Source organism: Barbus barbus (genome assembly GCF_936440315.1).
Source record: "Barbus barbus genome assembly, chromosome: 18".
In the NCBI taxonomy this organism is placed as follows: Eukaryota; Metazoa; Chordata; class Actinopteri; order Cypriniformes; family Cyprinidae; genus Barbus; species Barbus barbus.
In genome coordinates, this window is record NC_136746.1 from 21685082 (window position 1) to 21700423 (window position 15342).

The 15342-nt window shown below is 37.9% G+C and overlaps 1 protein-coding gene across 2 annotated transcripts in view; it reads left to right on the top strand.

The window, feature by feature from the left end:
* macrod2 (mono-ADP ribosylhydrolase 2) overlaps window positions 1-15342 on the top strand; it is a 532294-nt gene that overhangs the window by 491322 nt on the left and 25630 nt on the right. For both annotated transcript variants that reach the window (XM_079440480.1, XM_079440481.1), the window contains 5 exons: window positions 757-801; window positions 3750-3803; window positions 9953-9988; window positions 10693-10737; window positions 14213-14278. In XM_079440480.1, coding sequence (XP_079296606.1) covers window positions 757-801; window positions 3750-3803; window positions 9953-9988; window positions 10693-10737; window positions 14213-14278 — 246 coding nt within the window. The remainder of the gene's footprint in view (window positions 1-756; window positions 802-3749; window positions 3804-9952; window positions 9989-10692; window positions 10738-14212; window positions 14279-15342) is intronic.

Consider the following 15342-nt stretch of genomic DNA (forward strand, 5'->3'; position numbering starts at 1 on the left):
TGCCTCATATTTATCTGTTTGGCCCAATTTGGAGATTAACACTGTTGCTACATTTACAAAATTGTCAATTTTACTAATAATGTCATGTAAATGTTTGTGTATATTATTGGGTCTGTGCAGTTAATTGTGACACTGCAATACTACATTTAACAAAGTGTTTTCTAGTTTTGTATTTTAAAACTTTTTGCTATTGGGATGGAGTATGTCCAATGAAAAATTTGGATTCTGAAGCAAAACCACTTAGGAACCACTGATATAGACATTTTGCCTTCAACCTCAGCTGAAACAATTTCGGCGCTCCTCCAAATGCTGAATTTAATTGCTGCTTGGATCATATCAAATAGCACGATTGTCTTTCCACAGATGAGCGTTTGATAGCAGCCTGAACTCAAATAATACATCAATCCAGATCAAACAGACTGCGAGCTCTCGGCTTGTCTCTGCTCAGATTTCATTAGAGCTAACTGCCTGGGGGACTCAACAAACCACATATTTTCAATCCTTAGAGAAACCTTGGATTTAATGTAAAAATCAATGCTTGTTCTGCTTCTGTTTCCTGTTCAGCCCTGTTCTGAGGTCTCGCAAAGGGGGCATCTCTGTAAATAAATGCGTTGAATTCCTGCTTTGCTAAATTCTCGTTATACTACTAATAGGAGTAAGCCCATAGAAATCCATGCTCACCGGGCTGCTTTTTTGATCATGTCAGGCTTGCCGTCGTAACTTTTGACCTCTGTTTTCTCTTCCTGTCTCTTGCAGATAATGACGACCATAAGAATGAAAAAGATGCCGGTATGGAAGAAGGTGAGTGACAGTGTTTCCTAATGCAGTGTTCACAATTGCAAACAAGATGGGAAATTATCACATCCAGTATCCTGCAGCCCGACCAAGTTTAATCCACGGCATCTGAATCGCTCTCTCTATGATTAATCGAGCCTTTTGTTGTGGGTGGCAGCTCTACAATTACCTATAAACAAGAAAACAAGAGTCTGCATTTTCTCGCCGAATGCCTGAAATAGTTTTGCTGGCATCACCATGTGCAACTTTGGTCTTTTGGCAAGTTAATTGAGATGAAGGTTGCCAGGTGTTGTGCTCTTACAGGCCTGAATTGTTTTGGACGGTAGTCAGATTGATTGAAAGCTAATCGGACTCGCTCGCCATCTTGTCGGCAATGACACAATCAAACATTATTAAAGGGGAATGCAATTTGCTTGGCACTACTTCTTTTACCGGCGGTCCATTCAGATTCAAATCACCTTACCTTCTTTGTTGACTTTCAGAAAAGCAGAAGAGATTACAAGGCCTTCATCTGGAAGCCTCTTTAACTGTACATTAACAGTAACAAAAAGAGATAGAAAATAAAGGTGTTTCATTGTGACTAATGCGCGTTTGCTACAGGAGCTAAATAGACGGTGGCAGGTACAGCATTACAGACGATTCAGTGCTAAGCTAATTCCCAGCGCTAGACCCTTAAATCCAGCTTACATACTCACAATGGTCCCAAACCTGCTTAAGCGACTGTCAAAAAGACAACTGAGCATCGCACAATGGTAATCTAATTTGGGTTTATCTCTCGGTTTAGGCTGGACTACAAAACTGTACAGGTTGGATGATACCAGTCTCTGAGAACTCTATGCAAGAGTTTCAGTCAGACTGCAGTAACAGTGATGTTATTGTTAACTAAAGCTATCAAAAAACTGAAATTCAACTGAAATAAAATATATTAGATGAAAAACATAGAAATGCCTTAGTAAGTACTTAGAAAGTACTATAATTACTATAACTAAAGGTGAAAAAACAAATCAGATAGAAATATTTATTAAATGTGAATTAAAATGACAAAAAAATAACAAAATTGCTAGAACTAAAATAAAAATATAGAAATATCAGCTAATTTAAAATAAAAATAATAAATATTATAGTTGTAAATACATAATACTAAAATAACACTGTATAGTAGTGTTGTTGTTTTTTTCCAGTTAAGATGGAAAACTGAACCCAGGTCAAACATGTCTCCAGCAGTCACTTAAACTCCATGGAATTATGATATGGACGTTTGCTGGCAGCGTAACAAGGCCTGCATTGATCGTTTCCACAAAAGTTAGATGATTGAAAACACAGAGGGTGAAAGAGAAGGAGTATTAAATGAAGCATCTTAAAAGGAGGAGAACATTTTCATACCTCAACGACATGAAGTGAAAAAAGGAGCATGCTGTGATTTTTACTACAAATGTGAGAAGCTGTTCACAGGACTGGAGCTTTAAGCCAAGACGCCCATCAAAACCAGATCCAGAACAAGCGTTTTTTTAAGCACCTAGCTTTGACTTTTTTACGGGCGGGCTATAAAGCAGTATTTTGAAGCAGTCCAACAAGCGTCTAATAGCCCTCTGAACTACTGTAAGTTCTTGTGTTGGGGCTTTGTGCGGTTGTGTTTACTTCTGCACAAAACCAGAGAGACCAATCACCTCTTTTGTGGGCACTGTTATACCTCATTGTAAACACTGGACCGGGATGACCCGACATGGCAACACCTATCAGGATTCTATCTTGTTCACAACACACCAAGTATCACATCTGCACTTACACGCACACACACACACACACCGTAGCTCCCAGCACCCTGCTTTTCCTGCCCCAGCAGTTTCGGCTAGCTTAGCCTCAGTTTCATTCAGTGAATGTCTGACTGGCAGCCAAGCCCTGGCCTTTAGCAGCACTTCACTTAGCCGGGGCTCTGATTTTCTCTCTTTTTCTCTGGAACCAATTCAAAGGCTCAAATGGTTGCCATTCTCACATGGAATTGAGGCTTTTTTCCCTTATCCCCCTGTATCAGCTCTCCTCCTGCTCTCTATCAATCAATCCGTTTCTCTCCCTCTCTCTGTTTCACCTTTTTTTTCTTGCTGTCTTTCACCGAAATCCCTTACGCTACACTTTTACAGGCCCCATTTTTTACAGAGGCACACAAAAGCCCCTGTTGATGCAGAATCACCTGGTGCATGTATATGCACTCCAGCAAGGCCTGCGACACAATAGCAGGATATTCCTTCGTTCATTTCACCCTTATCAGAGCTCTTCAGTATGAGCAATCTGTGCCTTGTAACTTGGCAGTTGCCCTATTTCAGTTCTGGGATTAATAGAGAGCTTTTTTTTTGTTTATGCATGTATAAAGGAAAACAGCTACTCATAACCATATTGATATTTTTATTGAGTTTTATTGAATGTAATGAGTGCTGATGAAAATGAGGCTGTGAGGGACAGACTTAAAGTCTACTATAGCAGACAATGTATAAAAGTCCTAGATTTTCACCAGCTCACAACTTTGTTTTATGGAGGTTTTATCTTCTGAATATTTCTTTTTGGAATGATTTTTCTTCAGCTCAAAAATTGGTATGTTCTTACACAACAGTATATAATCCATTGAATGTACTGCACATCTATCCTATGCAGCCTCATTTTTATTCTTGCCAACAATTAAATATGGCACTACAGTGACTAAGGTATATTAGACAAGTAAAATTTCTAATGGAATCTACCCATAACTGTACTTCTTAATATTTATTGTGCAATTCTTTTTAATTAGCAGTGCTCACTAATAATTGATACTACTGTAAAATCATAATTAATTTAGTATTTATTTTATTAATTTTTTTTCTGTTTTTTTTTTTCTTCTTTTCAATCACCCAGAATTTTTTTTTTTTTTTGAAGTTTTTTTTTTTTTTTTGAAGTTCTAATGAGTGGTGTGATTTTATCGACAGGTAACACGCAGCCCATGGAAGGAGAGGAAGATGATGATGTTGCTGATAAAAAAGGTATGAGAAGATCTGTGTTCTTGTGAGCGAAAGTTCAACTGTCAAAGTCAGTATCACCCAGCATTCCCATCTTCCAAGCATTGTTGAGATAATATCAAAAGTCTCTTTGGGATGTTCTCTCAGGGTGTGGAAACCTGTTTAAGGAGCCATTAGCTTTCGAATTCTGCCATTCAGCCTCTTCGGTTGTGTAGCACTGAAACAATTACTCGCTTCTCAATAAGATGGACCAAAGATAATTAAATTCGTACACTGAAGGGCAGCAGCAGGCTATTAACACCACAATTTCTCCATTTGTCTTAAAGCCATAGGGTTGGAGATGGGATTTTTTCCTTCTTTCTTTAATATTAAAGCAGGCAGCACTGATGTCTTTGGGGAAATTTTCCCAGGCTGGTATCTCTCTTCAATATGCAGCACAAAGAAAAAAAGTAATTTTTTCAGTAAACCGATACTTTAGCAAACAACAACCTACCAGATTTTGCTTTTCTAAACAACAAACATAATCCAGGACTACCCTTACAAACATTTACCATAGTTTCTACCAAATACTGATGCTATTATAAAGTCAGTATGTAACGATATATTTTTTTAAATATATTTTTACAGTTGTTTTAGTAAGTTAACACTTTTGCTGGAAACTATATGGTTAACATGGTATTTTTGTAGGGGTACACTGTAAAAAAAAAATCTATGTGTATAATAAAAACACTGCAGCTGTGGATGGCAGAATTTTACCGAAAAAATATGCTAGCTACAATTTAGCTTAGATTTACAAGAAAAAATTAAACGTTTGTTTTTTTTGACAAACTGACAAACTTAAAATAAAAACTAAATTACTGAAATCTGTTTTGTTCCTTTATAATATACTGACAACCACCACAAAACACAAGTGGTAATGGGAAAGCCACATGATGAAATGCAGTTCATAAATAGCTTTTCCATAAGCTGAGGTAAATACTATACATATAATGGTGCACACACACTGAAAAAAAATGGTGTACAATTTTCACTCAGAAATTGCTTGCAAATTTCACAACATTTACAAAGAAATGGCAAGTAACACTGAATTAAACATAATTTAAAAAAAAAAAGAACAGTAAAACATTCGCCAGTAATCTTTATAAGCAGCCTATTTTTTTTTTTTTTTGTGCAGTGTAATCCACACAAAGACAAAACATCAGCATGGTAACACACACATGACACTAAAATAATATACAGTAAACATTCATTTAACAACATAATATGTCATATGAAACCCTCGTGCATGTAACTAATAAGACAAAAGAAGAAATAGTTATTTAAATAAAAAGCGATCAAATTTGAATTTTACTGTAAAATTACAAAGCATTTTTCATAGCATTTTTGCTGTTTTTGTTTACAGTTTGTTTCTAAAAAAAAAAGTTCAGAAATTCAGATTGTATTTTGTGTCACTGCCTCCACAACTTCTTGCAGATTTAAAATCTTAATGGGAACCAATCTAGTCACAAACACCCTTGTTTAGAGCCCCGCATTTAACCTTCACAGGACAGCGTAAACATTAAAGCTTTGCTCTGCAGACATTGAGCTCAAACAACAAACGGCAGCGTTTGTTACGAGGCAGCGAGGAGCAGAACAAAGCGTGTTAAAGCGGCACAGTCTATGATTTATCCACAGGTGTTAGCCGCAGCCCTTGTCCTGTCGCCAACATCAAATGCACTCGCTCTAATGCGGTGTCACTCAGAGAACAAGCTACAGCGGCACATTAAATATGTTTTTGAAATCACGTTTCTGATTCATGGAAAATGAGCTTTGCATGCACATTACCCTTCCTCTAGAGCTTGTCGCTAAGGCTCGCTTTTTGGATTCTGCCGGCCGCAACTTTGTTTTTCAAGAACAGAGGAAGTTGATATACAGCCGTGGTGGGATATTGCTTTGTATTACACATTCACTACTCTCCCTGAGGGGATGCTCTCTAACTGAGGTTAGAGCAAGAGGGCCTTTTAGACAGCCCGCTAATGACAGAGAAGCATTAGTGCTGTTCTCCCTAAAGCAGCACTTCATACATTCACATGCTCAGGGGACAACTGGCCCCGAAAGCACTGATCTGGAACTCTCTCCGTGTTCCTCAACGGGTTACCTGTGAGGAGCGTAAAGGAAAACAATACCTTATTCCAGATAAGCTCCCACTTGCCTTTCTTCACAGCAAAGGAATGTGTGAATCTCAGACGCTCTGGAGAAATCAGTCAGATCGTGAGACAAACAGACAGAAAGGGGCATTAGCTGCGGCTGGCGGCTTTAGTCTCAGTTAGTCCGGCTGTGGCGATCCGTTCAATCCGACCCATCAGCGCCGGGTTGTGGCCTAAGAGAGCCGACGAGATGCTTGGGTGGAGAGACTGGACTTCTTGACAGAGTTCTTGGGGGATAAAGTGATTTGTGATGTAATCCACATGAAATCCATACATGGGGGGATCGGTGTGCCGAGAAATGAGAGGGATTCTTCACAGAACTGGACTGAGCATTTTAGCGCCCCCGGATAGCTTTTCAGATGGCCTGTGGGGTGAGTGTGTGTGCCGTGTGGCATTTCAGAGATTAGGAGGTGACAGGTTAGATGAGTGAATCAGGATGCGGAGCGTCAGGTCGAGCTGTTAACTGTGTACTCAGCAGATGTAGAAGGCAGAGGGGCCATGTTTGGAGAGGGAGAGAAAAAGAGAGCAGGTCTGTGTGTGGAGTAAAGAAAGAGACTTCAGGCATCATATCTATATCGCTAAACTTATGCTCATAATGCATTTAGTCTTATTTTCCTTTAGTTTAACCTTCTTAATTACACATTTAAACATGCTCTCAGTATTATTCCCTTATTAAAAAAAAATAAAAATAAAAAGATTTACCCCTGAAGAAATAAATAGCACTTTTGAAAAATGTTCAATATGATATACACTCTTATGAGATAAAGAATCCAGCATATCAGTAGCCTAATGTAAAATCACTTCTTGGAGGCCGCCATGTTAAGATAAATTATTTTATTTGATTTTATCTTATATGATTTTTTTTTTCAAATATACTTTAGATTTTTATTTTGTTTGTATTTTAATTTTGATTTATTTTTACACTTGAAATTTTGTTATTGATTTTATTTTATTATTTCATATATTTTGTTTTATAATAACATTTTTTGAATTCCCACAGATTAACTGCTAATGCTTTAGCAAAACTAAAATCCTTTTATTAAATGAACTGTTGCTTATATCTTTCAGTTTTAATTTTTAATTGTATTTTTTTATTTTGCATTGCTTGAATTTTTAGTTTTTACCCTGTTTGTACTATTATTAGCACTTTACCATATTTTCACACATTTCTTATTACACACACGTTGCCAATGTTTTGGCAATAAATAGTTTTTTGTGTCATTGAAGCTGACAAAATAAAAAAAAAATGATATGAACCAAATGTGTTTGACAGAAAGAAAGATAAAATTGTGTGTGTGTGTGCAGGAAAGATAGAGGCAATGGAATAGAAAAGAAAACACAAGAAAAGGATGGAAATAAAAACAGAGCAGGAGGGGTCAAGCGACAGGAAGCTTCAGTGATGCATTTATACAGAGGGTGGGAAGTTTTACAATTGTATATTGTAGATAGTGGTTCAAGTGTCTCCGAGTCCACGGTTTTGCACAGCTGGAAACACGGCCGTTAAGCTCCGACCCTGGCAGAGAGCGAGACACTGAATCAAAAGACTCCGCACCGCGTGAGCTACTTGCCTCTCTTGAAAGAGGTAGCCAACACACACACACACGCAGAAGGTAGATTCTGGGCCGCTGAGCAGCATCTGTTGATTGTGACACTCTCACTCACCTTTCTCTCTCATGTCTCATACATTTTTCATGGTGCCGATTTTCTTCACCATGAACTGTGTTCATAGGGCCTAACTGACAGGAAAGAGAGTTCCCCACCGTGTGAAAGGAGGCAGTGCTGCTGTTCGATCCTGTATGATTACGGATCTATAGTAATGTGACTGTAAATGTATGGTATTAGAAATATTTTCTAGATAGCTCACAGAAGCGTTTCTGTATGCAAGCGAGCATCCTCCTGAACGTGTGTGTGTTTATTTGTGTGCGGTAGCGTCTTTCATCTGAACTCTGTTACACTACTGCCATCTGCTGCTAGAACGACTCACTGCTGGGTCGCTGCATTGAGCTTCACATCTTTATTCAACATTATGGCTTTATAAAATCATAAAATAATAAAACATGACACCAAATGCTTGTTTCCACATCCTCAAATGTCCTTTCTCTTGCTTCACAGTTAGTACTCCGGTGTTTGCTCGCCTTAGTTTTTGTTGTTTGGATGTGTAATAAACAACAATAAACAATCATTTTTGATAGATGTGATTACTCTATACAAGGTTATTTCAATGTCTCTCTCTTTAATAAAACTGCCGGTTTAATTTTAAAATCAGGAAGTAGTTTTGAAACCTTCCCCCGTTAGCTATTTTAACTTTGCATTCTTTGCTTTTTACTGCTTCCCATATGAAAGAGGCCATAGCGAAGGCATGCATGACTCAGCTCTCGTCTCTCAGAATAATTTGCTTTTGTCTGCAGGTTATAAACAACATCCTTCACTGGTGTATGTGGTGATTGTATGACCTCACATTGAAACTGAGAGAATTGATCATTTTAGGATTTCAGAATCCGATTTACCTTCAGGTTCCTCACAAGAATATCATCAAAGACGACTGCCTTTTTAGCAAAAGGATGCTATGACTGTGCCTTAGTCAGTGCTTTAACCCCACGCACAGCATCGTGGGTCATACCTTCCTTCCTTCCTGTGAATGCAGCATTTACAGTTTAAAGTTATGTTCTCAAAGTCCACAGGGTGACTAACCTTCTCCCACATAATAATTCATATAGTGAGCAAAACATTGAGCTTCAGTCACTGGAGAACTGCCCTCTGCCCTCTAATTGAATAAAAAGTCACTATATCATAATCGGCTGTTATTGGTTTATCAGTATTGTGGACGAAGAAGGTCCAGTGTGTGTAAAGCCGAATTTGATTGACAGCTGCACTAGAGAGGCAAGGCTAATAACAAAACAAGGTACCTTTTATGAAGGTCTGCGGTATCATTTGGCATATTGTGTTTGTTTTTCTTTTTTATTATTTTAAGAGTGGTGAGAAAATAAATTGCTCAGACATTGGAAAATAGCTTCTCGTACCAGTTATGTCAATTCTCATACCAAGCCAATTATGTCAGCAGCATAATGGCCATTGTCAAGCACAGCGGATTATATGTGTCAGGGTCTTCATTTTCCAATTCATCCCAAACCCCATCTGGGTTAAAGAGAGAGGGAGTCCGGTAGAGCATCATGATATAACCGAAGAGGGGAGAGAGGGAGAAGGAGATGTCGAGTTTAGAGGACTAAAGTGACTGAGAGGGACAAAATTAAACCCACCTGGGATAAACGCATTCATGTAAGCCCGTGAGACGCACGGCTGCGGGCTCATGGGAGTTGTGTGTTGGGTTTGTTGAGATGTATTTATCTCGGTGCAGTCTAGAGATATTGAGAGAGCACAAAATTAGTGCAACCATGAAACATCCAGTATGCCAGAGCTATTATAAATATTTGATGTAAAACATGATCACAGTAGTAGAGCGTTCCTCTAGACAAATGTGTGGACTACTTTATCAAGGATCTTGAGGGAAGATAAATCTGCCAAACAGCTTTTTTAACATGCCCATCAATGTGCTGGGGTTATGATACTGTAGTAGTGTAGTAACGTGATTTGTTTTGTTTTAGGGGTTTGTTTGTTTTCCGGTTTTGATTTGCTTAGACTTTTTTCTGTTACTCGGTTTTATTTTGTTTTGGTTTGCTTAGATTCTTTGTGTTTTTGTTCTTGTTGTTGTTTTTTGTTTTGTTTTTTATTCTTTTTTTGTTTCGTTTTCTTATTCTTTTGTTTTTTTTTTGCCTTTTCTTGTTTTTGTTTTTTGTTCTTTGTTTGGTTTTGCTTAGATTTCTTTTCTTTTTTTCATTTTGTTTGGTTTATTTATTTGTGTTTTTCTCACTTTTTCTTGTTCTCTTGTTCGGTTTTGTCTTCTGTTTTTTGTTTGTAACAGAATTTCAGTAGCATGTTTACTCTTAAAACATCTGTGTTTATCTATGACTGTCTTTTTTTTTTTTTTAGATGAAAAACAGGATGAAGAAATTATGAACCAGCAAGGTAGGCCTTTGTGTATGAAATGTTCAAAGCTAAGATAATTGTGTTTTTCCTGGCATTGACCTTCTCGTACAAAACCCTGAGACAGAGTCATTTCCAAGTAGTTATATTTTACAAGCAAGAAGAGCAGGTATGCAGATTTACTTCAGTGCTTGTCTCTGAAAATGTTCCTGTGTCTTGTTATCCTAGTATTTAGCTTGTGTTATCAACTTGTCACCACAATTTCTGAGCAACAGCAATTTGTCTGTACCTAATGAATTATTTTATCTACTACAACTTAATTATTGTCTTGTTCTCCTCGGAACAAATTCAACTCCACATCTAGAACCAAACAACATCCTGAGTTTAAATGGTTGAAATTTTGCTAACTAAATTTAAAATGGGATTAAATAATCTGTGTGATGTTGTAACATTAAATTTTAATATGAAAATCACACTGAAGTTTCTCATCCTCAGTAAGCCATTAGGAAAAAGACATGATTGATAATTAAACATCAGCTGGAATCTTTCCTGTGCTTTCATTTCTGCTTGCCAGCAGCAGGAGTGATTAGATAACAATCATCCTCTCTTCTTTAATATGGGATTAGACACTGCAGTCTGATGAAAGGACCAAAAAAAGAAAGACTTTCTTGCTTGTTTTTTTTTTGGGATTTAAGAAGAAAGACAAAAATCTTGTCATTAAGTATATTTCTCTTGTGTGATTTCAGAGGAATCCACTGAGGATGTGACTATGCAAAGCCAGGATCCAGAAGGTTTGTCATCGTCTAAAAAGTTAAACACTTAAGACACTCTTATTTTAAAATGTGTGAATGAAATTGCATTAGATAACAAAATATCAGATCATTTTAGGAAATACAGCATGCAAATCGTTTCACAAAAAAAAAAAAAAAGCTTTTAAGTAATAAAACGAGATGCAGTATTCAACATTATTAAATAAAGTATTTGGACACTGTCTGGTGCACCATTTGCTTGCAGATGGTTCAATATTTGACAGTCATACATATTCATGACATTCATACATATTTAAGTATGACTTAAGTATCTAAAAGTCTACCAATACTTTTTCAGACCAATACATATTTCCTGATTTCTCATAATATCCAGTAGCCAAGAACAATAGGAATATCAGAAAACATGCAAAATAGGTCCATCTTTGCAGTTCAGTATGCATATATATCACCCAAAAACATGGAGTCTACATGCTAGTGAGCGAAAAAATTCACTGGGTCTCTCCACGGTCTTTACGCTTCACGTGTCACACTGTACACATTCGCCGAAGGATCTGGATTGGCTCTGTTGTCCTTGAACTTGTCTCATTACGGACAGAGAGAGTGCCTGTCAGATACAGTTATTACCGTGACGCTCGTGTGCGTGTGTGTGTGTGTGTGTTTTGGGGGCGCATCTGTTTAATGAGACACCTCGCTCCAATCCACACGAACTTACACAGACAGACATCAGAACATGTGCATCGACAGACACACACCACTGCACACGCTGAAATGATCGCTTGTACACACACACATACACTCAGAGGCGCATGGCCCAGCTCCCTCTGGGTATTCATGTAGCGCGATATAAACTTTACATTCAAACCCGAGGACAAAACCAGCCGCAACCTGTCTCTGCTCGGCTAACGTTGAGCTTGCACTAAATGTCACTTTGACTGCAGAGCTCTGAATTGCATTTGCACACTCATAAGCCGCTGTTTTGTTTTGGGTTGGGACTTGGGATTATCGACTTGGTACTGAAGTACTAGTGCTTTTTGACATCCTTATCACAAACTTTTGATTTACTTTTCCCCTACCGGCTCTGACGGCTGTAGCTATGAGCATTATTAATAGTAGTCTCACCAAGCAGAGGAGGCAAAGCAAATGTTCTGCTTGGACCTAACCCAAGAGCCAGAGATACTTGCAATTATGTTCCCTGGAGAAAAGCAAAACAGAGAGGTTTTTAAGACCAGGTGAGGTGGAGCTGAAAAGACAGAGACTAAATCTGAATTTACCTGAGTGACGAGCACCTGTGTAGCATGAATCACGAGTCCGAACCGGAACATAAAGACGTATTTGCATTGGTTTTCATGTTTGTTTGTTCATTCATGTGTTTTACTATACACACATACTATTTGTATGTGTGTGTGTGTGTGTGAATGTGTGTGTATGTGTATGTGTATATATATATATATATATATATATATATATATACAGTGCCCTTCATAAGTATTGGAACAGTAAAGGCAAAATTTGCTCTGTTGGCTGTGGAGTCAAGAAATTTGCAAATATGATTAGAAGATGAATATGAGACAAAACTACAGAATGTCACATTTTATTATTGGGTTATTCAACACATACATGTTTTACCAAATAAAAAGAACAGCACTTTTAGAGTTCATCCCTCTCATTGATGTGAACATAAGTATTGGGACAGTTGAACATAAGGCAGATATAAAAGATTAAAATCTATTATTTAGTTGCAGATCCCTTGAGCACAATCACAGCAGTGAGTCTGTGACCCATAGACATCACCAGACTCTTGGTCTCATCCTTTGAAATACTTTTCCCAGCCTTTAATGCAGCCAATTCCAATTGTAGCTTGTTTTGGGTCTGCCTTTATTCTCCTCTTCAGCTGGTGAAATTAATGTTCAATCAGATTTAAATCTGGAGATTGACTTGGGCAATCTAAGACTTCCCATTTCTTTGCCCTTATAAACTCCTTGACTGAACTGGCAGGGTGTTTTGGGTCATTGTCCTGATGCAATATGAAGTACTTCCCAATTAATCTGGTGACATTTTCTTGAATATTGGTAGGCAAGATAGTTTTGTACCCTTCCAAATTCATTCTGCTACTGTCATCATACATTAAGTCATCAGTAAAAGTTGAGAGGGCCTGTTCCAGACGCAGCCATGCATGCCCATGCCATGACACCACCTCCACCATGCTTTACAGATGAGGCTGTATGCTTGGGATCATTTGCAGTTCCCTTTTTTCTCCACATTTTTGCTTTCCCATCACTTAGATAAAGGTTCATCTTTGTCTCATCGGTCCATAAACACAGTTCCAAAACTCTTCTGGCTCACCTTTGTGCTTTTTTGCAAACTCTTGCCTTTCTATTTTTGGTGCTGGTCAGAGGTTTGCATCTTGCTGTGTAGCATCTGTAATTCTGTGTCAAAGTCTCCTGAGGACAGTAGATTGTCAGAGCATCACCCCAGCTTTCTGGAAGTTGTTGGTGATTTTACAGACACGTCTTTTAGGGTTCATTTTCACAGCTTTTATGATTTGTCTGTCATCAACTACTGTTGTTTTCTCAGCTGATCAGGTCGTTGTTGGTTGCTGGTGTCGCTGGTGGTTTCCAAACTCTTGATTTCTCCATGCCCTTTGTTTTTGCTATAGCTCTGATTGACTTCCTCTTTTCTTTTATCATCCAAATTGCTTGTTTTTCTCTCAAAGTCAGCTCCCTCGTCTTCATCCTAGTTTGTGTGTGTCATCATCGATTGCAAGATTCAGAATACAGAAGTAATGGATATAACTGATACGACACATTCCCTGCTTTTAATATCTGAAGAATTAATGCAACAGGACACAGCTGATCACTTAGAAAGACCTGTGAGGCAACTGTTCCAATATTTATGCTCACATCAATGAGTGGGATGAAACTCTAAAAGTGCTGGACTTCTTAGCTGGTAAAACATGTATGTGTTGAATCACCCACTAATAAAATGTGACATTCTGTAGTTTTGTCTCATATTCATCTTTTAATCATATTTGTAAATGTCTTGACTCCACAGCCAACAGAGCAATTTTGTCTTTACTGTTCCAATAATTTTGGAGGGAACTGTATGTGTATATATATATATATATATATATATAATTGAATATTTATTATGTATTATTATTTTTTCACATATTCTCAATATATATGACCGTATATCTGTGTGCAAACAGTATTAAATCCTACTGATAAAGAGTTTGTATGAATTTTACCTCCATATACAAGCTGTTTTACACACAACCACAGGAGTAAAATTCATACCCTAGCTGAATACATCTCATTTCAGCAGGAAAAACAAACCAAGATTGGGAAAAATAAACAATTTATCTTCAAAATGAATGACACCCATATTGTTGTCTCAGCCTTGGTGTCTATCATTCTAAGGTGCATGTGGGTCTTTAGGGTGTCCAGATATTTTTTGAGGCAAGTGTAATTGTTTTCTGTATGTTTGTTTTCCAAAGGCGAGAGCCCTGATGCCAAATCCAAGGATGAGGAGACCAAACCTCCTGAAAAAGGAGACGCTACAGGTAACAACTGCTCCCATATGCTCTAGTTTCTGGTTGCAAATGTAAACATAACTTTGATTCAAGATATTATGAAAATACAGTAAAAACAGTAACATTTTTAAAATATATTTTTAAATGTAATGTACCCACAACTAGGACTGCACAATATATATATATATATATATATATATATATATATATATATATATATATATCAATGTTATACAATAAAAAGTAATAAAGTGTGTTTAAGACAAATATTTTTAGTGTATTTAAAAACAGAAAATGACATATTCAGCATTTACGTTTTACAATATGTGCAATATTTCAATAAGTGCGAGATATTGCACACTCCTACCCACGATGTTTGTTACCACCTGTGGTTTTAAAATTAGGTAAATACCATTTTAATTTTCAAATAAAACCTGCGTCACTGACAGTAAGTGATTAAACACCTTGACACCTTGGGTTTAATATTTGAAACCAGCTTTCCTACACCACAGAAATACATTCACTTAAAAAATTAGCAATAAAGTCAGCAATCTGGGCTCCTCTTGGGATGCTGCGAGATCGAGAGTCCTCAGGCGGCTGTTATTAGGGCGGCTGTTACAAGTGTGTGTGTGGGTGATATAAGTCTTACCTTCCTGCAGGATGCTACATGAGTCTCGGTATCTGTAAGTGAAGGACGGAGGCCTCCAGGGCTCCATATTGCCCAGGTGGTGCGATATGAGCCTCGCACAAACAGCCAAACTACCCCACACACTTTGCAGTCCTCCACTGATTGTCAACGCATGTCTGTGTCCCTCTGAACTGCGACTTCAAACGCTTTCCACGCAGATGGAGTCAGGGTGGACACGTGTGCATTAAATCCTGTTTTGTGTCTTTCATCTGATGGAGTGTGTATGTGTGTGTGGGCGAGGGCAAAATTGATGTCTTTTGCGGCCTTGTATCCCACTCCAGAGAAGACACAGGTGTTAGCTGGAACCGCACAGATGGATACTCTGACTCTCCATCCCTTTAAAAGAGAGAGAGGGATGAGATGGGGAGGGAGAGAGACCCAAACACAAATTAAAGACATTAGGCTG